This window comes from Symphalangus syndactylus, chromosome 7, assembly GCF_028878055.3.
Source record: "Symphalangus syndactylus isolate Jambi chromosome 7, NHGRI_mSymSyn1-v2.1_pri, whole genome shotgun sequence".
NCBI classification, from domain to species: domain Eukaryota; kingdom Metazoa; phylum Chordata; class Mammalia; order Primates; family Hylobatidae; genus Symphalangus; species Symphalangus syndactylus.
The window spans coordinates 29,239,249-29,265,715 of NC_072429.2; the positions used below are offsets into that span (position 1 = coordinate 29,239,249).

The window sequence follows — 26,467 nt, forward strand, 5'->3', positions numbered from 1 at the left end:
CTATTATGGGGGCAAACTCTGCTAGGAACACTATATAAAGTTTTTTTATAGTCTTTGCTGTCAAAGAGTTCATTAGGTAGTCGTAGCAAGTATAGATATAAATATAACTATTTTTACTATTTCTTTGATAGAATCTACCTTCTTGTCTGGTATTATTATTATTATTTTTTGAGATAGAATCTTGCTCTGTCACCCAGGTTGGAGTGCAGTGGCGTGATCTCAGCTCACTGCAACCTCCACCTACCAGGTTTAAGCGATTCTCCTGCCTCAGCCTCTGGAGTAGCTGGGATTACAGGTGCATGCCACCATGCCCGGCTAATTTTTGTATTTTAGTAGAGATGGGGTTTAACCATGTTGGCCAGGCTGATTTTGAACCTCTGACCTCAGTCGATCTACCTGCCTCGGCCTCCCAAAGTGCTGGGATTACAGGCATGAGCCACCATGCCCAGCCCTTGTCTGGTATTATTTTTATGTCTGGTGCATTGTTTACTCTGTCACTCACATTTAGTACTATCTCCCAAGCTCCTCTTCTCTTTCTAGTTCTTTTTTTTTTTCTGTAGAGATGGGGTCTTGCTAGGTTGCCCAGTCTAGTCTCAAACTCCTGGACTCAAGTGATTCTCCCATCTTGGCCTTCCAAAGTGTTGGGATTACAAATGTGAGCCATGGCACCCAACCTGTTTCTAGTTTCTGAAAGTGCTTATGTTACTGGCGCAAGGTTCTTGGCTGTCAGTGTAATAGAAATTAACAAGAGGCCAGGCAAACTTTTCCTAGACAGGGGTTGTTAGGGCTTATGCCTGGAAAGATTGGATGTTAAGAGAGACAGCGCAGGAGAAAGGGTTCTCTGGCTGGCTCTCCAAGGGAGTACATTATGGTGTCTTCACGAGGGTGATATGCACAATTCATGAGGTAGGTGAGTGTCATTACATATGCGAGGTGGAATGCAGGGTGTGCAGACAAGTAAGGAATCATGCTAACTCATATGTTGATCATGATCAGAAAATCTCCCTGGGTGGAGATTTTAGTATTTCAATCCTAGAGATTTTAGTATTACAATCCTAGGGGTTAGGATCGTCATTCTAATTCTAGATTGTCATTCTAGAATTTGCCAGGAGGCCATTCTCACATGCAGCCCTTGTGCACATGCAGGCGATAGAGTTAATTCCCTTGAGTAAGATTTATGGTGGAATGCTGCTTATCTTAGTTTTTTCAGACAGCTTGTAAGGTCTAGTCAATGGGTATGGTGTCAGTGGGGGTGGTGTTGCAAGGTCTGGTGGTCAGTGGGCATGTATGGAAAAATATGTGAGTGAAGATGAGATGATCCCCCCCACCCCACTACCCTGTCTCGCTTATAGCATGGTAGTCTGGAATTCTCTTCAGATCTTTGATTACATGTCTGTGATGCCAGTTATGCCAGCATCCTCCTTTTATATGAGTATTCCTATTCATTTAAAGGCTTTGGAACTTTTATAAAAGGTGTATCCATTCATACTTTTCTTAACTATTTTTTATTAACCAGGTTCTGGCTAGATACTGCGATACGAATAGAAATTGAGAGTTCCTGCTCTCAATCTCCCAGTTTGGTGATCATGGTTGGGGTGGCAGACATGCAAATAATCACAAAGATTTACACTATTTCATGATAGGTGATAGGTTTACAAGGTTTGGAGGGAACGTGGACAAGGGAAATTAACCTGTGCTTGATAAATCAGGAAGGGCCTGAGTAGGGCCTGTGCCTCACAGATAGGAGGGCTAGTCCATATAACCTCATCAGGTGAGAATCAGGGCAGCATCATTACATCCTGTTTCTCTACTTCACTGGGTCAGAGCCCATCTTCAGACAGGTGGCTATGTCCCTTAATTCCCTACTTCCTGCTCTAAGAGGGGCATTATCTGCCTTATCTGGAGAAAAGAAAGGAGAGGGAAGTCACCTGAATGAGGCTGGAAAAAGATCCACATTTATTTCAGTCTATGACAGAGACATGTCCAACCGCAGAATTTCTTAGACTGCATATTCTTTATTAATGGGTTCGGAACTGTACTGCAATGCATTAGATCATGACTCTCTTGCTGTGGCATCCATCTGTATTTCTTCAGGAAAGTTGAATTAAATTTAGGCTGGGTGTGTCATTTGGGTCACTTAGCAGCTCAATCAGTAGTCCTGTCTTCTTCAGGAACAGAAAGCTAAAACACATTAATTGTTTCACCTACCTTTAAAAATTTTGCCATATCTTTCATGCTCTGCTGCAATAGTATTCCTTTTATATCTGTCACCAATGGTTGGCATGTGGCAAGTCCTGTTCTCACTTGGAAATTTCCTTTCGTATTCATATTTAATACAATACAGTGAAATAATTTTGTTGTGTAAGTTTTTTTCAATAAAAAAATTAAATGTCATTTATAATTTAGTTTAATATAGAGAAGTTTATAAAAGAAAAGAAAAATGACCCATACTGCTGCTCTGAAACCCCTAGTAACATTAAAAATAAAATTAATATATTTAGGTAAACAGAACATTCAAATAGTACCAGTAGGTATAAAATGAAAGTCTAGCTTTTCCTCCTGCCCCACTGCCCTGTCCCCTCTCTTAGATCATGGCTCCTTAAAGGTAACTAGTTTCAATAGCTTCATATTAGTATTATTTTTAAATGTATATATGCATACCAGCATTTATGTGTTTTCTGTCTTTTAATATATCTATCAATAATTTTGTTCATTTGTTTATTCATCTAAAAAATATTTGTTGAGGGCCTCTTCTGCCCCAGACAGAATGTTTTGCCCTGGGGATACAGCAGCAAACAAAACAGAAAAGGTTGCTCTTCTCATGGTACTTAGAGTCTAGTTGAGAGGGAGAGAGACAAAAAATGTAAATAAACAAGAAAACAAGATAACTTCAGTTTGTTCAAAATGCTGCAAATGAAATAGAGTGGTTTGATATGATGATGCAGTTAGGTAAGGTGATTGATGAAGGTCTCTGCTTATACAATTTATTAAACTTTACCAAAAGAAGAAAAACATGGAATGACTCAGTTATTTCTTGATTTATGCTATTTCTGTTTCTAAAGGTGAAACCTCACCTGCTATCCAGCTGCCCACACCTGCAGTCCAGCGCTCAAGCCCTGTCACACTTTTCCAGCCCAGCGTCTCCAGTGCTGCTCAGGTGGCTGTCCAGGATCCAAGTCTACCTCTCTATCCAGCACTCCCACCCCAACGCTTTGCTGAGCCTTCCCAAACAGACACTCATCAGCTGCATTCTGAAGCCGCTCACACTGTGAAGCAACCCACCCCTGTCTCTCTAGAGAGCACCAACAGGATTTCAAGTAGTGCAAGTACTGCCCATGCCAGATTTGCAACTTCGACCATCCAACCTCCTAAGGAGTATTCCAGCATTTCCCCTTGTCCCAGAAGTGCTCCAATCCCCCAGGCTTCTGCCATTCCACACCCACATGTCTACCAGCCCCCTCCCCTTGGCCATCCAGCCACACTGTTCGGGACACCACCAAGATTCTCTTTTCATCACCCTTACTTCCTACCCGGACCTCACTACTTCCCATCAAGGTAAATTAACATTTTTTTCCTTTTACCTAAACATTCAGCTAATGAGTTTTTACCTGTGACATTTTTTTGTTTGTTTGTTTTTAACTACTGAAAAGCAGACTTCTTCAATTCTGCTGACTAGGAGCCAAGCAGTTAACATAAATAGATGGAGAGGGCCAGGTGAGGACTGGGGGAGCTAGAGAGAGTGCAGCTCTAACTCAGCTCTAGCTGACTCTTGTTACATAAGAATATAGGCTTCAGGCAGTGGCTCACACCTGTAATTCCAGCACTTTGGGAGGCCAAGGTGGGTGGGTAACTTGAGGTCAGGAGTTTGAGACCAGCCTGGCCAACACGGTAGAACTCTGTCTCTACTAAAAATACAAAAATTAGCCAGGTGTGGTGGCATGTGCCTGTGATCCCAGCTACTCAGGAGGCTGAAACAGGAGAATCACTTGAACCTGGGAGGCGGAGGTTGCAGTGAGCTGAGATCACACCACTGCACTCCAGCCTGGGTGACCATCTCAAAAAAAAAAAGAACGAGAATATAGGCTTTAATGTTGTCAGATACAATTTTTCATGCAAAATAACTATAAGGGACCTTAAGATCATTTAGTCAAATGTATTGAGGTGTGCTTATTGTATAGAGGGGGTGCTTCTCAAACTTTATTGTGTATATAAATCATGTGGTATTTTGTTAAAAGGCAGATTCTGATTCATTGGGTCTGGGGTATAGTAGTATCCCATATGGGGCTATAGTATGCCTGATATTTGGCATTTCTAGCAAGCTCCCAAGTGATTGCCAATTCTGCTGGTTTATGGACCACACTTTGAATAGCAAGGGTATAGAGGAGGGCACTTGGTCTAAGTGAAAAATTGTTTATTTACCTAGGTTAAATGACTAGACCAAAGTTATACTACCTCTTTGTGCCCTTTTTACCAAATTAGAAAATTTCCCACGTAAATTACCGATAAAGGAATTAATTTTCATAGAGAAGTATCTAGGGAAAACAAATGTGTAACTTCATTTTGGAATGATAGAAATTTAACTCCCTTGGAAGTATTTTGATAGAGTAGTATTAGCCTCTACTTTCCTTTTTTTTTTTTTTTTTGAGACGGAGTTTTGCTCTTGTTGCCCAGGCTGGAGTGCAATGGCGCGATCTCGGCTCACCACAACCTCCGCCTCCTGGGTTCAAGCGATTCTCCTGCCTCAGCCTCCTGAGTAGTTGGATTACAGGCATGCGTCACCATGCCTGGCTAATTTTTTTTTGTATTTTTAATAGAGATGGGGTTTCTCCATGTTGGTCAGGCTGGTCTTGAACTCCTGACCTCAGATAATCTGCCCACCTCGGCCTCCCAAAGTGCTGGGATTACAGGTGTGAACCACCATGCCCAGCCTAGCCATTACTTTTCAATTACTGTTAAATGTGTAGACAAAGATGGTTTCTGTTGAGACGGGAGTATTAAAGTGTCTAACACCAATCTTTTATTGTTTCTTACTTAACAAGTAAATCTACTTCCCACTAGGGTATACCTACACCTCAATAGAAACAACTCTTGAGGTATATATTATGTTGCTTCAGTTTATAATCGATTGCTTGCTTTTGGGTCCTTAGCTCAGGACTGGAAGAAAGTGGAACCAGAGGATTAGATCAGGAGAAAGGAAGATTTTTGTCATCTAGGGTTTGTTTTGTTTTATGTAGAATCTTTTTATCTTTTGCAGCCTTAATAAGTATTTTAGTTCAAGGGATCAAACCTCAAGAGACTTTTAATTTAAGGCCAGGGAGGTTGATAATCTCTTTTCATTGCTATCTGCAAGGATCTAGGATTTTACAGGAATTTTGAAGAATTTTACAAAATGTTTCCTACATATAAGAAGAATATGAAGGATGTAGATTGAATTTAATGAATGAGTAAATTTGGGAACACTTGGCCTTAGTTAGAATCTTGAGGCCTATAACAAAAATTGTGGAAATTGTATCTGCTACATAATTAATTTTGTAATATGGGAAATGCTTGGACCCTATTTACTCACAGGATAGGCAAAGAAGAGTCAATTACAATGGGCTATGTACCACAGTCTCACTCTAGCTGTTACTACTTTTTTGTTTGTTGTATTTTTCTTCTTTTTAGTGATTTGAGAGCCAAGAATTTTTACACGTAGTTTTTAAAACAATCCTGTGACTTGGGTATAATATTCCCCTACTTTTTCAGTTAAATAAATGGATTAATAAATAGCCTCATCAAGATTATACAGTTGCAGAGCCAATAGTCAAATTCAGGTTTGATTGATTTTGAATTTCATATTTGTCTTTTTTACTATATCAGTAAGACTTCTTTTATGACAGCTCCTTTTGATTGGCAGCTGTTAGTTGCTAGCAGAAAATCATATGGAAAAAATATATTTTGAATAAAAACCTCACATAGTCAAGTGGACGTTGGGGCAGGTAATGTTTCCTTACATATTACATAGATTAAATCATAGAAGTCTATCTTACTCATTCAGGACAAGGCTTATAAGATTTGGCTGTTAATGTATAAATTATCTGACACTTTAAGGAACATTTTAAAAGGAAGCTCTTGAAAGTAAGTTCTTTTTTTTTTTTTTTTTTTGAGACAGAGTCTTGCTCTGTTGCCCAGGCTGGAGTGCAGTGGTGCAATCTTGGCTCACTGCACCACCTTCTGGGTTCAAGCAATTCTCCTATCTCAGCCTCCCGAGTAGCTAGGACTACAGGTGCCTGTCACCACACCCAGCTAATTTTTGTATTTTTAGTAGAGATGGGGTTTCACCATATTGGTCAGGCTGGTCTCGAACTCCTGACCTCAGGTGATCCACCTGCCTCAGCCTCCCAAACTGCTGGGATTGTAGGCATGAGCCACTGCTCCCACCCAAAAGTAAGTTCTTAGAAGACAGAAACTACCTTTTTGTTAATACTATTATTGCTAATTAATAATAATGCTATTGGAAGAACCAAATGAAGTGACTAGCTATTATACTGAATTTTATTTCATTTAAGAATGTCAGAGCAGTATGTCAACTATAAACATTAAGCTATGCATAGTTTTTTAGAAAAGAATACTGGCCTTATCAATTATAATATTTTTCAGTTGTTTTTCTGACTCTACCTGTATGTGTCTGATGATAATTTTCCTAAGGAAATAGATAATCTATTTATGACTGTCTAGATAGTATATTTCAGTAAACTCTAAATGCCAAAATTAATTGATTCTCTCTCAATTTTTCTCTTCTCCCAACTGATAATGGAATCTTCTGTAAGGAATATTTCTAGGCAGATGCAGTGGCTCACGCCTATAATCCCAGCACTTTGGGAGGCCGAGGCAGGTAGATCACCTGAGGTCAGGTGTTTGAGACCAGCCTGGTGAACATGATGAAACCCTGTCTCTACTAAAAATACAAAAATTAGCCAAGTGTGGTGGTGGGCACCTGTAATCCCAGCTACTCGGGAGGTTGAGGCAGGAGAATCGCTTGAACCTGGGAGGCAGAGGTTGCAGTGAACCAAGATCACACCCCTGCACTCCAGCCTGGGCAACAAGAGTGAAACTATATATATATTTCCTTCCTACTCTAGTTATTTATATGTGGAATTTTCCAACTATTTCAATGTTAGAATTGTAATGGACATTTGAGATATATATGCATATTTTGTGTATATATGTATATATTTATGATTATTCATTATTAAAAAATTTTGGCTGGGCATGGTGGCTCACGCCTGTAATCCCAACACTTTGGGAGGCCAAGGAGAGAGAATCTGTTGGGCCCAGGAGTTTGAGACCAGCCTGGACAATTTAGTGAGACCTTGTCTCCACCCCCAAAATTTTTTTTAAGTAGCTGGGCGTGGTGGCATGTGCCTGTAGTCCCAGCTACTCAGGAAGCTAAGGTGGGAGGATCACTTGAGCCTGGGAGGTGAAGGCTGCAGTGAGCCAAGATCATGCCACTGCACTCCAACCTGGACACCAGAGTGAGACCATGTCTCAAAAAACCAAAAAATGTTTCCTTTCGCTAAACAGTTCACTTTGCCCTGTGTATGTAGAGTAAAAATCAAGTAGGCTAGGTGGTTTAATCAAGGAGTCATTTTACAAAACAGATGGACACTCAGAAGTGCTGCTCCCCATCTCTGGGACTAACATCTTATTCTTGCCTTCAGATCTTAACCATCATCATACTGTGTTTGTCAAAATGCTCTCTTTCTGTGGACTACATTAATTCTTCAGACTAGTTCTTTTCTCCCTACCCCTTCCTCTTCCTTCCTCTTGCAGTATATTGGGCTTTCACATTCAAGGGAGATACATAGGATCTTCATTCTGTTGGCCATTGAGTAAAAAATATGTTTAAAATCTATGTAATTAGGGATAAAGAAAAGATATGAAGACAAATGGGGATTTACTAGCTTGAAATATATGGAAAATACACTCAGATATATGGTAGGGAAAGTAAGTTCAAATAATTCCTGGATTTGTAGAAATAGCATCTAAACTGTAAAATTTTAGGCAAATGAATCAAAGGTTAAAAGCAATTCTCTTTAACCTTTGTTTGGGTCAGAGACCCATTTGAGAATTTGATTGAAGTTATGGACTTCTTCCATAATAATGCATATCTACATACATATACAAACTTTTCCCTAAACTTTTATGAAGGAGGGAAACTTACAGTCCCAAAACATGATAGACTTAGTTAACATAGAATACCTTCTGCTATAACTAGCTAGAAATGTTGAATTTAAATATGAACAATTTAATACCTACCTGAACTCACCAGCTAGGAACTCACCATGTGCCAAAATGATCAACAAGTTGAAAACTAGTTATAGTGGTCCTAGAGATGATTTTCAGATTCAGAAATAGTTTAATTGGTTATAAACTTGGGTTTTAAGCTGGATGTGCTGTCATGAACCTGTAGTCCCAGCTACTTGGGTGGCTGAGGTGGAGTTCGAGGCCAGTCTTGGCAACAAATTGTTATCCTGTCTCTAAAACAAAAACAAAAACAGAAAAAACCTAAACTTGAGTTTTAATGTCTGTGAAGGGGAAAAAGATGAGGTCTTGACCGTGCTCTGCTCCCCTGTTCAAGGTGGGGATAGGTACTGAAACTAAAACCTCTCTGTAAAGCCGAGACCCTGGAAGGAATTTTTCTTTTGTTTTTTTGACAGAGTCTTGCTCTGTCTGCCAGACTGGAGTGCAGTGGTGTGGTCTCGACTCACTGCAGCCTCTGCCTCCGGGGTTCAAGCGATTCTCGTGCCTCAGCCTCCTGAGTAGCTAGGATTACAGGTACATGCTACCATGCCTGGCTAATTTTTGTATTTTTGGTGGAGACTGAGTTTTGCCATGTTAGTCAGGCTGGTCTTGAACTCCTGGCCTTAAGTGATCTGCCCGCCTTGGCCTCCCAGAGTGTTGGGATTACAGGCATGAGCCACCACACCTGGCTGGAAGGACTTCTTAACCTTGATAAAAGGAATATAACATTTTTGTCATTGATCCAGGTAAAGCACAGAAAGAATCTTGTTTTTACTCAGGACTCTATGTGATTTTCATTAGAAATAAAATTCCCAAGGTGTTTCACACATTGGTTCAGAGTCTAAAATCACCCTGTCCACTGGATGCAGACATTTCTTTTTCTTTTTCTTTTTGAGATGGAGTTTCACTCTTTTTGCCCAGGCTGGAGTGTAATGCCACGATCTCAGCTCACTGCACTGCCTCCAGGGTTCAAGTGATTCTCCTGCCTCAGCCTCCTGAGTAGGTGGGATTACAGATGCCCACCACCATGTCCAGCTAATTTTATATTTTTAGTAGAGATGGGGTTTCACCCATCTCTACTGGATGTCCAATGAGACCTGATTAGCTAGACTTTTCAGGATAGAGTACCAGAGAAAAGAGAGCTACGCACAGAGGGAACTCCAGATGACTGTGTAGGGTCCCTCTTGAGTATTCAGCGAAGTACTAATTAGTGCATGCTTGTGAAGAAAAAACCCAAGGCAGTGAAAGAACCACCTGAAAGGATTAGAGAAAACAGTATCTGGCAATCATGCACTAACACAGTGCTGTGAATAGTTCCACCAACTAGATTGGAAAACTTTTATGGGGCACAGAACATTGGGTACTCAGAAGGGTGTTGCTTCAGATAGCCTTAGCCTAAATGTTGCTGTGGTCACAACTAAAAATTCTTTTTTTTTTTTTAGTTACGGGGTGGGTCTTGCTATGTCACCCAGGCTGGAGTGCAGTGGCATGATCATAGCTCATTGCAGCCTCGAACTCCTGGACCTAAGTGATCCTTCTTCTTCAGCCTCCTGAATAACTGGGACTACAGGTGTGCACCACCATGCCCAGCTAATATTCTCATTTTTTTGTAGAGACAGGGCCTCACTTTGTTGCCCAGGCTGGTTTCAAACTCCTGGCCTCCCAAAGTGCTGGAATTAACAGGCATGAGCCATTGTGCTCTAATTTTTTTTTTTTTTTTTTTTTTTTTTTGAGACGAATTCTCACTCTGTTACCCAGGCTGGAGTGCAGTGGCACGATCTTGGCTCACTGCAACCTCAGCCTCCCGGGTTCGGCAAGCAATTCTCCTGCCTCAGCCTCCGGAGTAGCTGGGACTGCAGGCCGCACCACCATGCCCGGCTTATTTTTGTATTTTTAGTAGAGACGGGGTTTCACCATGTTGACCAGGGTGGTCTCAAACTCCTGATCTCAGGTGATCCACATGCCTCGGCCTCCCAAGGTGCTGCAATTACAGGTGTGAGCCATCGCGCCCAGCTCAAAATTCTTAAAAGCAAGACCCGAAAGGACCAACTTGTTTTTAAGTAATTTAACTGCACCCAAGAGCAAAGCTCAAGAATAGAAATAGAATCAAATAATTAAAAAGGTAAGTGAGAGTACGGTTCATTTTTGAGATGGCAGCACAGGGAGCTCCGTGGACCCATTCTCCAGCAAACGAGTGTAAGTGGTGAAAACTACTTTTAAAAACCAATCATTCAAGTCTCTGGAAGTTGCTGGGTGTTGTGGTGTACCTGTAGTCTCAGCTACTTGGGAGGCTGAGGCAGGAAGATTGCTTGAGCCCAGCAATTTGAGACTGTAGTGAGCTATGATCATGCCACTGCATTCTGGCCTGGGTGACAGAGCAAAACCCCATCTCTTAAATTATATATATAATATATATATAGATATATATAAGTAATGATAATATTTATTTTATATATATATATATATATATATATATAAATGGGAAATCCAGAAGGCCACACACATATCCAGAGCTAGACCCATGTTCAGAAAATACACAAAAAGACCCCAAGCTTTTAACTCTGACTGATCTGTAGGCTCTGTATAAGCAGGAAGTAAAGACTAAGGCAGAATTGAAAATAGCCTGGCTAAGTATTTAAGGAGTGCCCCAATTCAAAGCCAATCTGTAAAGACCAGGAAAATATGTTTTGTTTCGTTTTTGTTTCTAGGTTTTTAAGGAAATCTCTATCAAATTTCTGACTGCTAAGCTAATTGAACAGAGATTTCAATGACCATGCATAACAAAGAATACAGTCTTTACAAAAATACTCTAGAAAACCAAATAAACAACTACAACCCCAAACAAGCAACAACAACAAACCTTGGATAAGGGAAAGAATTTGATTTCTAGTGGCATCACATTATAATATTCAAAACATCCAGTTTTCAACAAAAAAGTTACAAGATATGCAAAGAAACAAGAAAGTAGGGCATTCACAAAGAAATAATATTAATAGTAACTATCCCCAAGGAAGCTGAGACATTGGACTTAATAGACAGTTTAAATCAGCCGTTTTAAATGTGCTCAAGGAACTAAAGGAAACCATGGACAAAGAACTAAAGGAAACCAGAAGAACAATGTTTCACCAAATAGATCATATCAATAAGGAGATAGAAATAAAAAAAGAACCAAATACATATCTTCAAGCTACAAATTGCAGTAACTTCTTATAAGACTTACCAATCATACATTGAAATAGTGTTTCTAGTTTCCATTACTTGTATTCTCCTGTTCCTTATGACAGACCTTTTAGGTTGACAGAACAGGCATTGCTATCCCTATTTTATATAAGAAGGATACAAGGATCAGATAAAGTAAGATTTACTTAAGTTTACCAGGTTCTTATGTGGCATAGCTAGAACTAGAGCCTGGGTAGGGTGGCATGGTAGTTAGGAGAACAAGTTCTGGAGTCAAATTGCATGATTCTGTCTACCACTTACTAATTATATCACTTTGAGCAAGTTACTTAACCTTTTTAAAGCTCCATTTCCTCATCTGTACAGTGGAGATATTTATAGTATCTATGTCTTAGGGTCGTTCTGAGTGTTGTTCAGTGTTATATTGAAATAACATATACACTCCTTGGCCAATGCCTAAAAAATAGTAAATGCTTACATATTGGATAATATTATTATTTGAACTATTCTAATTAATGTTTTTCCCCCTACACCATGATGCTTTTATAGTTTTTTACTTTCACTCGTGTAACCTTCTAGGATTGCCTTTGTCTTAATTGATCTTTTTGTTCTCTGAATATAACACTAACTCGTCTTTACCACACCAAAATAGTCACTATAATGCTGGCATTATAGACTTTAGCACATGTCTAATATATACCTAGATTTTATGTTTTTTAAAAAATTATCTACCAAGCTTTACATAGCATCTTGCCTACATTGAGTCCTGAAGAAGATAGTTATTGGGTGAATTATTTCTAGCTGAAATGAAGGCTTTGTGGAAGGGATAGATTTTTGTTTTATTGATATATAACATTTTACGTATTTATGGGGTACATGTCATAAATATGTATAAAATGTGTAATGATCAAGTCAGGGCATTTGGGTTATCTGTCACCTTGATTATTTATCATTTCTGTATATTGGGAACATTTTTAGTCCTCTCTTATAGCTACTTTGAAATACACAAGACATTGTTGCTAACTACAGGCACCCTACTGTGCTACTGAACATTAGAACTTACATCTTCTATCTAACTGTATGTTTGTACCCATAGCCTCTTTTCATCCCTGAATTATCTGTGGAATTCAATGGATAGAGAGACCTGCTATATGAGCAAAGTTGTGCTAGCCAGAAGCACAGTGTATTTGGCCTTGCGCAGTGGCTCACACCCATAATCCCAGCACTTTGGGAGGCTGAGGTGGGCGGATCACCTGAGGTCAGAAGTTCGAGACCAGACTGGCCAACAAGGTGAAACCCCATCTCTACTAAAATACAAAAATTAGCCAGACATGGTGGCGGGCACCTGTAATCCTAGCTAGTTGGTAGGCTGAGGCAGGAGAATTGCTTGAACCTGGGAGGCAGAGCTTGCAGTGAGCCAAATTCATGCCACTGCACTCCAGCCTAGGTGACAGAACGAGACTCTGTCTCAAAAAAAAAAAAAAAAAAGCACAGTATATTTAGGACATGTGTATTAAATTTAAAATGCCTGAACTAAGAGTGGCAGTAGGCATGGAAACCTGAAAAATTTTAGAAACTTTACCTCATTTGTTATAATTAACATGAGCAAGGTACCTAGCACTTGAAGATTTGGGGGTAGGGCATAGTTTCAGAGGTTGAGATAATAGTCTAGTATGTCTGTCATACTTAGGTTTTTAAAAGTAAGGTAACAGAGTTGACTCTGTGTGTGTGTGTGTGTGTGTGTGTGTGTGAAGGCCAGAAATGAAACACTTAACTTGCCATGGGTTTTGCTGATGAGTATGGTCATTATGTTTATGTTATCTGTCACTAGATGGTTGGACTCTACCTCTTCCTATAATTCCTGCTCTATGCCTTTGAAAGAGATAATAATACTTAAAAAAAATTGACAAATGGGTTTGAGTAGCATAATTTTTGAGGTATAATCTTTAAAAAAAAAATTTTTTTTGAGATAGGGTCTCACTATATTGCCCAGGCTGGCTTCAAACTTCTGGGCTCAAGCAATCCTCCTGCCTCAGCCTCCTGAGTAGCTGGAACTACAGGCATGCACTGCCGTGCCCAGCAAGTGGCAGAAATTTTGGATTTGCCTTTGTTTTTTGTTTTTTGTTTTTTTGAGATGGAGTCTCACTCTGTTGCCCAGGCTGGAGTGTGGTGGCGTGATCTCAGCTCACTGCAAGCTCTGCCTTCCAGGTTCATGCCGTTCTCCTGCCTCAGCCTCCTGAGTAGCTGGGACTACAGGCGTCCGCCACCACGCCTGGCTAATTTTTTGTATTTTTAGTAGAGACAGAGTTTCACCATGTTAGCCTGGATGGTCTCGATCTCCTGACCTTGTGATCTGTCCCCGTCGGCCTCCCAGAGTGCTGGGATTACAGGCGTGAGCTACTGCGCCCGACCAAAAAACCGTAATTTGTAAAACTGCAAAATGTCTTTTTGATTCTTCACATTCCTGCCCTCCAAAAAATGTTTTGGAAAAGACCTTTAATACCATAGTTTACTATCAATTTTAAATCTTTCTAGTAGTAACAGTGTTTTAAGTTTACTTTATTATTGAATGTCAATGAAAAAATTTAAGTTGTCTTCTGTTCCAGTGCCTCAATATTCTGGATCTCTTGATTTCAATCTAGTTACACATTTCCCCCCCACCATGAGCTTCCTTTCAAATACCAGTAAAAACAACTATTGCACTATTGCATTGTTTACTAAGTGTCAATTCTGTGGTTTTTTTTGTTCGTTTTTGTTTTTTTTGAGATGGAGTCTCACTCTCACCAGGCTGGAGTGCAGTGGCGCAGTCTTGGCTCACTGCAACCTCTACCTCCTGGGTTCAAGCGATCCTCCTGCCTCAGCCTCCTGAGTAGCTGGGACTACAGGCATGCACCACCATGCCCAGCTAATTTTTTGTATTTTTAGTAGAGATGGGGTTTCACTATGATCTCTATCTCTTGACCTCATGTTCCACCCGCCTCGGCCTCCCAAAGTGTTGGGATTACAGGCGTGAGCCACCACGCCCAACCACCAAGTGTCAATTCTTAGCATAGCTCAACACACATCTGTATTTCCAAAACCTTATATGGTATGAGGCATCATGAGAGAAAGACCAGAATAAGCAATTTTGTTATCATGGTTGTCAAAGGTAAGAAGCCTGAGGCTAACGATAGATAATAGTGCTGTTGAGTATTCCAGTCACAAGCTTCCTTTCCTGTTTCTTGTGGGTGGGGACTGAGCTGTGGTAAAAGAGCAGAGGAATACATGAATTGTTTGCAGAAACGAACTTTCCAAACCCTAAAGAGGATGCATTAACTTGCTCTGTTAGTCTGTATGCAAGGCAATATGTGGGCAAGATCTAATTCCTTGTTTGTGTTTTTCTGCCACAGTACATGCCCTTACAGTCGGCCTCCCTTTGGCTATGGAAATTTTCCGAGTTCAGTGCCAGAATGCCTTAGTTATTATGAAGACAGGTACCCAAAACATGAGGGTGTATTTTCAGCTTTAAATAGAGACTATTCTTTTAGAGCCTACTCAAGTGAATGCACACACAGCGAAAATTCTCGGAGTTGTGACAACATGAATGGAACTTCTTACCATAACAGTCATAGCTACAGTGGGGAAGAAGACTTAAACCCTGTGCCTCAGCTGGACATTGGAACCTTGGAGAATGTCTTCACAGCCCCGACATCAACTCCTTCCAGCATCCAGCAAGTCAATGTCACTGACAGTGATGAGGAGGAAGAAGAAAAAGTGCTCAGGGATTTATAATTTTAAAACAAATATGCACAGAAAATAAACATTTCTTAAAATATATTCTGGGTCAGTTGGTATGAGAAAAAAAAAAGCCTAGAATTCTTTGTTGAAAGTTTTCAGGCATGATTTGAGGAGTTAAAACCAAATGCAATTTATGTCTTCATAAAATTTTGATTAGTGAAACTAGAGTCTGGATGTTTCATTGTAGGAATATTTAAGTTATTAAGTAGTTTATTTTTAATGGCTGAAATTTGTATCAACATGTATTATTACTTTATCCTGGAACATGCAAAATACTGAAGCCTCACAGTTGTATGTGAGGAGAAAGGGGGTATAAATCTAGCACAGTGTGATTTTTATTTTATCTCAGGATACATTTTTTTAAATGATTTTTTGTTTGCTTTTTATGTAATACTTATGGATGTTGTCAATTTTTGATGTAACATTTTGAAAGTATTTTGACAACTCTTAGTGAACTTGGACTCGGTTGCTAAATTTAACTTAACACTAATAACCAATTATAAGTTCCAAATGTGTTTTAATGGCACCTGGGTGATTCTTCAGCTAAATTTAGTCATTTCTGTTTCTAAATATTTTATCATTTTAAAATATTTTTTTCCATTTGGCATACATTATTCTTTGTTGTAATTAAATAAACATAGATAAAATTGTTCTTGCTGGATGTTTTCTGTTTGGGGGATAGAAATAAGCAAACAGAGTATTGTGCATAGAAGATTGTTTTCTATACCATATACAGATATTCATTTTTACCTGACAGTCTCCAGAATTGCATAGATTCTATTAGCTCACATGAGACTTAAACACGTATCAACAAAGTTGCGCATACATTCTGATGCCATTTCCAAACTCTTTACACATATGTACATGTGACTTAAGCACGTCCCAGAATGGAAGAGCTCTTCCAGATTTGGCTCAAGCAGCTGTCTTGAAAACCATGAAGTTTATTTAAGAGCATGTGGAATTCATTTAATTCCCGATGAACAAAAAAAACCCTACCTGTGACATAACCTCCTGGTAAGTACCCAGTTAGGGATTGAGAAGGCCTTTTTAGAACAGTATCAGGACTATGAAAGTTGAGATCATGGTAAAAGATCTCTAAGGTACAAAGTGAATTGATGCTAGGAAATAGTCACCAGCCAATACACTTTTCCCTCAGTGATCTATATAATTTATGCAAATTGAGATCTTGTTACTTAAAACTGTGTGGAAATTGTGTATGGAAATCTCTTCTAAGCTTCCACGTTCTTCCTTTACTAAACCTGTGTTTGTTCCTTAAACAAAATTTGTTAATACATGTCATCAGACTTACATTTATTGTACATGACATTTTCTTTCCCAATACAAATTTTGTTTTCATGGTTTTATGTTCTTTATTACTATGCCCAATGTCATTTTGATGTCGTTAAAGAGTAAAACTTTAATTTCTTCGTGATAGAAAGCAAACATTATGTCACTTCACATCTGAACTAAAGTAACATTTGATTGTCTACACATTTGATGTCTATACCATTAAGGAGAAATGTATGCAACAATTTGACCCATTTTACCTCATCTCATTTAATAGCACCTTTGTGACTAACTGGATTTTTACCATAGACCTTATTCTTATAGACAAATTGGTTGATGAAATCACTGTGTAAAGCAGTGAATAAGATAGAGCACAGGTCGGTATATCCTAACTGCCTGTCTGTAGGGTAGCCCTGCCCTCTCCGATTCTTTCCTTAAACTTTTCTTTTAATGGCTAGCACTGGGCTATTTTTTTACTCTTCCTCCTTTTCCTCAGTGCTGGGATCAGAAGCCAGGAGTTTGGATTGTTTATAGATCCACAGTACAATTTGGGCTGGGAAATAAGAGTATTTCATTTATAAAGTACCCAATTGCAGATAAGCATTCCCAACTACAAACGCCCGTATCTGATCATTTACAGCTTTTCAAACCACCAACTAGAGATCTACAGTCCAAACAAAGCCCTGCCCCACTGGCAGTAATTCATCTGCCTTTCTAAGTCATCAAAGTGAAATTCTCCAAGTTCAAAGCCACAAGTACTTTCTAGTAGGTCTCATTGCCTTGTTTGTTAGGTAATGACATTTGTTATAAGAATAGTCTCAAAATATGTTGAAATCTCAATATGTTTAGAACGTCACTCAAACTGTTCTATGCTTTGGGCAAAGCTGCTCTGGCTATTTGCAAAAAAAACTAGTTTCACTGCAAAGTGACTGAAAATAGAGTTAGTCTGAACTTTCAAGGAGCCGAGTTACCAAATTTAAGAGGACAAGAGCAGTATTTCTCTACATTCGACAGTGAGAATCCAAGCCTTTTAGATATTCTGACAAAATTTGGTCAATTAAGTTTGGAAAAAACATGTCACACCCCACCTTGAAGAGTGTCAGTGTCCATTATCATTGTTATGTCTCAAAAGTTTTACAGTAAAGAAACATGTTAAACTCTATTTCAGCGTTTGCCAATCTTATTTAGTGTGAACTCCCCCCAAATTTTTATGTTAACATATTACCTACTAACATCTCACAGAGCACCCTTCAGAAAAAAATAATAGCTGGTGGCTTTGGTTTAAAAATTGTTGACTTCTCACATGGTTTTCTGCATTGGGCAGTTCAAATTCCTTAGTGAAAGCACTGGCTGAATAAACTTTTCTTCATTGTATCTTAATGGTTTTAAAAGATTGAAAAACTGAAACTTATAATTGTTGTTAATTTACTGGCTATTAAACTGGCTTTTAAAATTATACTTTAAGTTCTGGGATACATGTGCAGAGCGTGCAGGTTTGTTACATAGGTATACACATGCCATCGTCGTTTGCTGCACCCATCAACCTATCATCTACATTAGGTATTTCTCCTAATGCTATCCCTCCCCTAGCCCCCCACCCCCTGACAAGCCCCAGTGTGTGATGTTCCCTTCCCTGTGTCCATGTGTCCTCATTGTTCAACTCCCACTTATGAGTGAGAACATGGGATGTTTGGTTTTCTGTTCCTGTGTTAGTTTGCTGAGAATGATGGTTTTCAGCTTCACCTATGTCCTTGCAAAGAATGTGAACTCATCCTTTTTTATGGCTGCATAGTATTCCATGGTGTATATGTGCCACATTTTCTTTATCCAGTCGATCACTGGTGGGCATTTGGGTTGGTTCCAAGTCTTTGCTATTGTGAATAGTGCTGCAGTAAACATACATGTGCATGTGTCTTTATAGTAGAATGATTTATAATCCTTTGGGTAAATACCCAGTAATGGGATTGCTGGGTCAAATGGTATTCCTGGCTCTAGATCCCTGAGGAATCGCTACACTGTCTTCTACAATGGTTGAACTAATTTACACTCCCACCAACAGTGTAAAAGCATTCCTATTTTTCCACATCCTCTCCAGCATCTGTTTTCTCGCTTTTTAATGATTGCCATTCTAACTGGCGTGAGATAGTATCTCACTGTATTTTTGATTTGCATTTCTCTAATGACCAGTGATGAGATTTTTTTGATATGTTTGTTGGCTGCATGCATGTCTTCGTTTGAGAAGTGTCTGTTCATATCCTTTGCCCACTTTTGGATGGGTTTTTTTTTTCTTGTAAATTTGTTTAAGTTCCTTATAGATTCTGGATATTAGCTCTTTGTTAGATGGATAGATTGCAAAAATTTTCTCCCATTCTGTAGGTTGCCTGTTCACTCTGATGATAGTTTCTTTTGCTGTGCAGAAGCTCTTTAGTTCAATCAGATCCCATTTGTCAATTTTGGCTCTTGTTGCCATTGCTTTTGGTGTTTTAGTCATGAAGTCTTTGCCTATGCCTATGTCCTGAATGGTATTGCCTAGGTTTTCTTCTAGGGTTTTTATGGTTTTAGGTCTTATGTTTAAGTTTTTAATCCATCTTGAGTTAATTTTTGGATAAGGTGTAACGAGGGAGTCCAGTTTCAGGTTTCTGCCTATGGGTAGCCAGTTTTCCCAACAACATTTATTAAATAGGGAATCTTTTCCCCATTGTTTGTTTTTGTCAGCTTTGTCAAAGATCAGATGGTTGTAGATGTGTGGCATTATTTCTTAGGCCTCTGTTCTGTTCCATTGGTCTATATCTCTGTTTTGGTACCAGTACCATGCTGTTTTGGTTACTGTAGCCTTGTAGTATAGTTTAAAGTCAGGTAGCATGATGCCTCCAGCTTTGTTCTTTTTGCTTAGGATTGTCTCGGCTATATGGGCTCTTCTTTGGTTCCATATGAAATTTAAAGTATTTTTTTTCTAATTCTGTGAAGAAAGTCAATGGTAGCTTGATGGGGATAGCATTGAATCTATAAATTACTTTGAGCAGTATGGCCATTTTCACAATATTGATTCTTCCTATCCATGAGCATGGAATGTTTTTCCATTTGTTTGTGTCCTCTTTTATTTCCTTGAGCAGTGGTTTGTAGTTCTCCTTGAAGAGGTCCTTCACATCTCTTACAAGTTGTATTCCTAGGTATTTTATTCTCTTCGTAGCAATTATGAATGGGAATTCACTCATGATTTGGCTCTCTGTTTCTCTATTATTGGCGTATAGGAATGCTTGTGATTTTTGCACATTGATTTTGTATCCTGAGACTTTGCTGAATTTGCTTATCAGCTTAAGGAGCTTTTGAGATGAGACGATGGGGTTTTCTAAACATACAATCATGTCATCTGCAAACAGAGACAATTTGACTTCCTGTCTTCCTATTTGAATACCCTTTATTTCTTCCTCTTGCCTGATTGCCCTGGCCAGAACTTCCAACACTATGTTGAATAGGAGTGGTGAGAGAGGGCATCCTTGTCTTGTGCCAGTTTTCAAAGGGAATGCTTCCAGCTTTTGCCTATTCAATTCAATATGATATTGGCTGTGGGTTTGCCATAAACAGCTTTGATTATTTTGAGATACATTCCATCAATACCTAGTTTATTGAGAGTTTTTAGCATGAAGGGGTGTCGAATTTTGTTGAAGGCCTTTTCTGCATCTATTGAGATAATCAGGTGGTTTTTGTTATTGGTTCTGTTTATGTGATGGGTTATGTTTATTGATTTGCATATGTTGAACCTGCCTTGCATCCCATGGATGAAGCCGACTTGATCATGGTGGATAGGCTTTTTGATGTGCTGCTGGATTCGTTTTGTCAGTATTTTATTGAGGATTTTTGCATTGATGTTCATCAGGGGTATTGGCCTGAAATTTTCTTTTTTTGTTGTGTCTCTGCCAGGTTTTGTTATCAGGATAATACTAGCCTCATAAAATGAGTTAGGGAGGAGTCCCTCTTTTTCTATTTAAACTGGCTTTTTAAGGAAAGTTGATATTGCACCCAAGAATTCAAGTAGGCAAATGTGCTAAATAGATACACAAGTATGTTTTTCACTGTGTCAACTAGCTGTTGGTAGGATTACTTCTGAGCCAAAAATATGAACTGCTTTTGAAAATTGTAGTTTGGAACTGATTTTGAAATGAATTTCTGGAGATTCTATGAACTGCTTGCAATATTTTAAAGTAGTATAATTTTGATGTGGGCAGAGTAATTCTGAAAATTTTTCGTCCTACATTTTGGAACAGATTCTGCTGGGACACATCATTTTTTTTAGCTTTCTGGGTCATCTTAATAACTTTTTAGGATTTAAGAGAATTTTCAAAGGCATCACAATAAAACTACTTATCTAAAAACAAGTGTAGGAGTTGCCTTTTATCAAATTCTACTTGATGAAAAATTTCACATCCTCTTTACAGTTTTACCCTTTATCTCTGAATTCTGCTTTCAGCCCACCCGATCCAGCTTTCCAAATCTCTCCTTTGTGATGATGAGTTTAACATGCACAAATCTTAGTAAAATTTTCTCAAAGTAATGAACGTTTGTAAGAAGAGGGGGGAAATAGGAAAGTGCTTACAACACCTTTACATCTCTGGGTCCTTCTCTGAAACCACTTAAGGGTAATGTTCTTTTATGTATATATATTATTTTTTATTTTTTATTTTTTGAGGCGGAGTTTTACTCTTGTTGCCCAGGCTGGAGTGCAATGGTGCAATCTCAGCTCACTGCAACCTTTGCCCTCTGGGTTCAAGCGATTCTCCTGCCTCAGCCTCCTGAGTAGCTGGGAGAGATTACACGAGTGTGCCACCACGCCCGGCTAAATTTTTGTATTTTTAGTACAGATGGGGTTTCACCGTGTTGGCCAGGCTGGTCTCAAACTCCTGACCTCAAGTGATCTGCCCGCCTTGGCTTCACAAAATGCTGGGATTACAGGCGTGAGCCACTGCGCCTGGCCGAAATGTCCTCTCCCCTCCCCTCCCCTTCTCTTCTCTTTTCTTCTCTTTCTTTTCTTTTTTTTTTTTTTTTTTTGATGGAGTCTCACTCTGTCGCCCTGGCTGGAGTGCAGTGCCGCGATCTCAGCTCACTGCAACCTCCATCTCCCCAGTTCAAGTGATTCTCTTGCCTCAGCCTCCCGAGTAGCTGGGATTACAGGCACGTGCCACTGCTCCCAGCTAATTTTTGTATTTTTTTTAGTAGAGATGGGGTTTCACCATGTTGGCCAGGCTGGTCTTGAACTCCTGACCTCAAGTGATCTGCCTGTCTCGGCCTCCCAAAGTGCTGGGATTACAGGCGTGAGCCACCGCACCCTGCCCGAAATGTCCTATTTCTTAAAATAATGAACAGTAGGTCCAGTACGGTGGCTCACGCGGACCACGAGGTCAGGCGATCGAGTCCATTCTGGCCAACATGGTGAAACCCCGTCTGTACTAAAAATACAAAAATTAGCCAGTCATTGTGATGCGCGCCTGTAATCCTAGCTACTCAGGAGGCTGAGGCAGGAGAATCGCTTGAACCGGCGAGTTGGAGGTTGCAGTGAGCAAAGATCGCACCACTGCACTCCAGCCTGGTGACAGAGCGAGACTCTGTCTCAAAAAATTATCTATCATCTATCTATCTATCTATCTATCATCTATCATCTATCTATCATCTATCTATCATCTATTATCTATCTATCAATCTATCATCTATCATCTATCTATCATCATCATCTATCTATATATCTATCTATAGAACAGCACCTTACCTGTATTTTTTTTTTCTCTTTAGAAAGCTAAGTTTTTGCCTGTGCTCCCTGGGGACACTGTGGAGGCTGACTCCTCCTCCTGGCGAATGTCTTTTCTTTTAAGCTGTGTGGAAGGTTAGGGTGACCAACTGTCCCGGTCTTGGTTTGCACAGGACTGAGGAGCAGGGGGTTCCCAAACATAAGACTTTCAGTGCTAACATCAGGAAACTCCTGGGCAAACTGTGATGGGTTGGTCACCCTAGAGTGGCAGGCGGCTGCCAAATGCCTAGGCAGATAGGGGTGGGCCTGTGGTAAAACCCCACTCCAAACCAGCGACAGTTTAAAGCCTGAAAGCCAAGCTACGAGTTAAATCTTTGGGCTGGATTGAGAACTTGTCTTCCCGTTTGGTTCGCTTTCCTCTGATTGGTCCTTACTCTTCACCTATTTTATATATACCTACCCTTTCCTAATTGGTTTTCTACACTATCATGCCCTCCTTTGAGTGGTATCTTTGTTTAACCTTTTTTGCATACTCACAAAGCAATCAGCACATAATCCTTATTCTGAGTCCATAAAAGGCAGAACCAGCCACACGAAGAACTTTCCCGTCTTCAGGTAGGGGGACCAGCCCCATGTCCCCTCTCTGCTAAAAGCTGTGTCATCACTCAATAAAATTCTTCTCTGCCCTCCTCACCCTTCAATGTCCTGCCTATCTTCATTCTTCTTGGGTGTGGTACAAGAGCTCAAGAACCACCCAATGTGGGTACAAACTATCACACAGGTGAGCTGGGGCATGCCAGTGTGGCTGAGCGAGGTCTGGGCGGGGTGTCACCAGCCAGGGGTCCCCAGCCTGCAAAGTGACCAAGAAGAAACATCCTACATCACTAATAAAGAAAATGAATATTGAATTATTCAGAAGGCTGGCTTATGCAGAGTATGTTATCCAGCTGTAGGGCTTGAAATTACCATGCCTTACACTTGAAGGCAGATTACAGCTGAACTTGCGTGGCACCTGTTAGGAAGGCATGAAATAAGATACAGGAAGTGTGGGACTCTAAGGGAACTGGAGAAATGTAACTGTTCAAAATTGGGTTGCTTTTATCAGACAGCTTTAAGTTTACTTGGAAGACTCAAAGAAAAATCATCAAAGCTGTACCTTTTAGTGATATTTCACTTTACAAACCAGGGAGAGTGCATTTTTCTTAACCTGGAGTGTTTGTTTTACATTTTCTTACTGTTTCCCCAACAATGATAGAGGAATATTGGCCTAGAGTATTTTTTTTTTTTTTTTGAGACGCAGTTTCATTCTTTTGTCCAGGCTAGAGTGAAGTGGCGCAATCTCAGCTCACTTTAACCTCCGTCCCCCCCACACCTGGGTTCAAGTAATTCTCCTGCCTCAGTCTCCCGAGTAGCTGGGATTATAGGCTCCTGCCACCATGCCCGGCTAATTTTTGTATTTTTAGTAGAGATGGAGTTTCACCATGTTGTCCAGGCCGGTATCAAACTCCTGACCTCAGGTGATCCACCCACCTTGGCTTCCCAAAGTGCTTACATTACAGGCATGAGCCACTGCTCCCGGCCTGGCCTAGAGTTTTTGGTGCAACACAAAGCTAGGCTGTTTTGGCACGGATAATGTCCCAACTCTATTTTTAGGTGACTCTGAGACACCATCTATGGCAGTGTTTTTCAAATGTGGTCAACGCACCACTTCTAACAAAATGACTCTGGATGCTTGTTAAAAATGCAGCCATTCCTCAGACCTATAGAATCAGAATCTCTTGGGCTGGAGCCTGTGAATATGCGTTTTTAGTAAGCTTTTCAGGTGATTCTTAAGTATATTTACCATTGACACCATAAAATTTTTTTGACAACACGTAATGCTTGCAAGACTTATTTCCAAATTTTATTTATGAAAACAACATAACCACACTAAAGGGAATTTTCCAAGGAGAAAAAAGCTTTTAACCATCCAGTAATCATTTTTATTTTATGATGCCCTTTCTAGTATTTGTTTATATACACACACATTTTTCACATGATTATAATCACAACACATGCACAGTCTCGCATTTTCTCCATATTTTGTCACGAGCTGTTTCTCATACTCCATGCTTTCATGAATGATCGCCTTCCATGTTTGTATAATATTGCTTCAGGCAGATATGCCATAACTAATCATATCAAAGAGTTGGGATTGTCATTTCTTCTAAAGAGATTTCAGAAATTTGTCCTGGTAAATGTCAATGATGAGATCTTAGAGTGAGTTCTCTTACTGACAGATGAAAAGGAGGGGTTTTCTCAAAGCAGCCATCATTCCAGGGACATGAAGGGCTTTGAGGTCAGAATTGTGCTGAGGTCACTGTAAATCCAAGCACTGAATAGCTAGGGCCGGCAGACTCATCCCAGGAGGACTTTATTTTTCATTTATTTATTTAGTTTTGAGGCAGAGTCTCCCCCTGTTGTCCAGGCTGGAGTGCAGTTGAGTGATCTCAGCTCTCTGCAACCTCTGCCTCCCAGGTTCAAGTAATGGTTCTGCCTCAACCTCCCAAGTAGCTGGGATTACAGGTCCCCAACACTATGCTTAGCTAATTTTTATATTTTTAGTAGAGATGGGGTTTCACTATCCAGGAGGGCTTTAGATCAAAACATGAAGGATGAGAACGAAGATGTGGAAAGAAGGGTGGTTCTTGGTGTCCCTCCTGCCAAGGGGGACATGATACGCATTAGTTTTCCTTCTTGGACGACAGTCTTTGCTATATGACTTCCCCTGCCTAATTGCTACTCATTCTTCATAGCTCAGTGTAGAGGTCTACCAGTTGTTTCCCAATGGCTGCTTTCCTTTTCTTTTTTAGTGATAGAACCTGAGTTTTTAGTTATGTACATGGCCATTCTGAATAAAGACTTTGTTTCATCTCCCGTGCAAGGTGTGACCAAGTACCTAAGTTCTGGACTATAACATTACAATGGAAGTTTCATGTGCACCTTCCAGAAAATACTTTTAAAGGGAGAGGTTATGCCCTTCTCTGCCCTTTTGTCCTTCCTACTGTCAGGAATATGCAAGTGATGGTTGGAATGTGAGCAACCCTTTTGGACCACAAAGGACTCCTGCTGCAGAGGGTCAAAAAATAAGATGGGAGCATCATACCAGCACTGGATTACTTTCCTTGGAACTTTTATATGAGAGAAAAATATACTTCTACCTAGTTTAATCCACTATAATCTTGTATTCTGTGTCACATGCAACTGAACCAAATTCTAACTCATTCAGAATTCTTCCCTCCAGAAAGTATTCTCTAATTTTCAAAGGCTAATTTTTCCTGCTTTGTGTTCTAACAGCAACTTTGTTTATATCTCCCCCTAGATTCTAAGCTCCCTGAGGGCCAACCACAACCGATGTCTTCTCCTAGAAACTAGAAAAAGAAGTATACATTGACTAGCAGAGTAACAGATGCAGCCCTGTATTCTCAACCTGACTAATAGAATTCATAGGCTGGCTGGCAAGCAGTGCTTCTTATGTCTGATTGCCCATATAAATTACCACAAAACTTAAAAATAAAAGAAAGAGAAAAGAAAGAAATTCCCTGAACCACTGGCATTTGAATATTTGGAATGCAACCTGAGAATCTGTATCTTTTAAAGGCTTCCGAGGTGATTTTGAAATCCACCAGGTAATGAGTTGCAAAATGGAATTTGGGGCCGGGCACGGTGGCTCACGCCTGTAATCCCAGCACTTTGGGGGGCCGAGGTCGGTGGATCACAGGTCAGGAGTTTGAGACCAGCCTGGCCAACATGGTGAAACTCCATCTCTACTAAAAATACAAAAATTAGCCAGATATATTGGCACGCACCTGTAATCCCAGCCACTTGGGAGGCTGAGGCAGGAGAATTGCTTGAACCTGGGAGGTGGAGGTTGCAGTGAGTGGAGATCATGCCACTGCACTCCAGCCTAGGTGACAGAGCAAGAGGCTATCTCGGAAAAAAAAAAAAAAAAGAGGAATTTGGGAGCTAAGGGATAACATTGGGATTTTCCTCCTATCAACATCCCATTTTCCTTTCCTTTATTTCATGTCATTTTAAGAGCTAATAGTTCAGTCCCTTTCCAAAGTCAAGCTTGAAGCAATTGTTGCACTCTGAGAATGTTCCCAACACATAGATAAATGGGTGGTGAGAGACTGAACAGGGAGATTCAAACATCGTTGCAGG

The 26,467-nt window shown here is 40.0% G+C and overlaps 1 protein-coding gene across 3 annotated transcripts in view; it reads left to right on the forward strand.

Annotated features, from left to right (window-relative positions):
* The window catches only part of SOX30 (SRY-box transcription factor 30), a 28,216-nt gene extending 12,327 nt beyond the window's left edge, over positions 1-15,889 (forward strand). The window contains exons 4-6 of one of the 3 annotated variants that reach the window (XM_055285453.2): positions 3,063-3,555; positions 9,726-9,853; positions 14,850-14,953. In XM_055285453.2, the coding sequence (XP_055141428.1) occupies positions 3,063-3,555; positions 9,726-9,837 (605 nt within the window). In that variant the 3' untranslated portion in view covers positions 9,838-9,853; positions 14,850-14,953. Of the gene's footprint in view, positions 1-3,062; positions 3,556-9,725; positions 9,854-14,849 lie in introns of all 3 variants that reach the window. The other 2 variants (XM_055285452.2, XM_055285454.2) reach the window with 2 other exon arrangements.
* Positions 15,890-26,467: the final 10,578 nt, after the last annotated feature.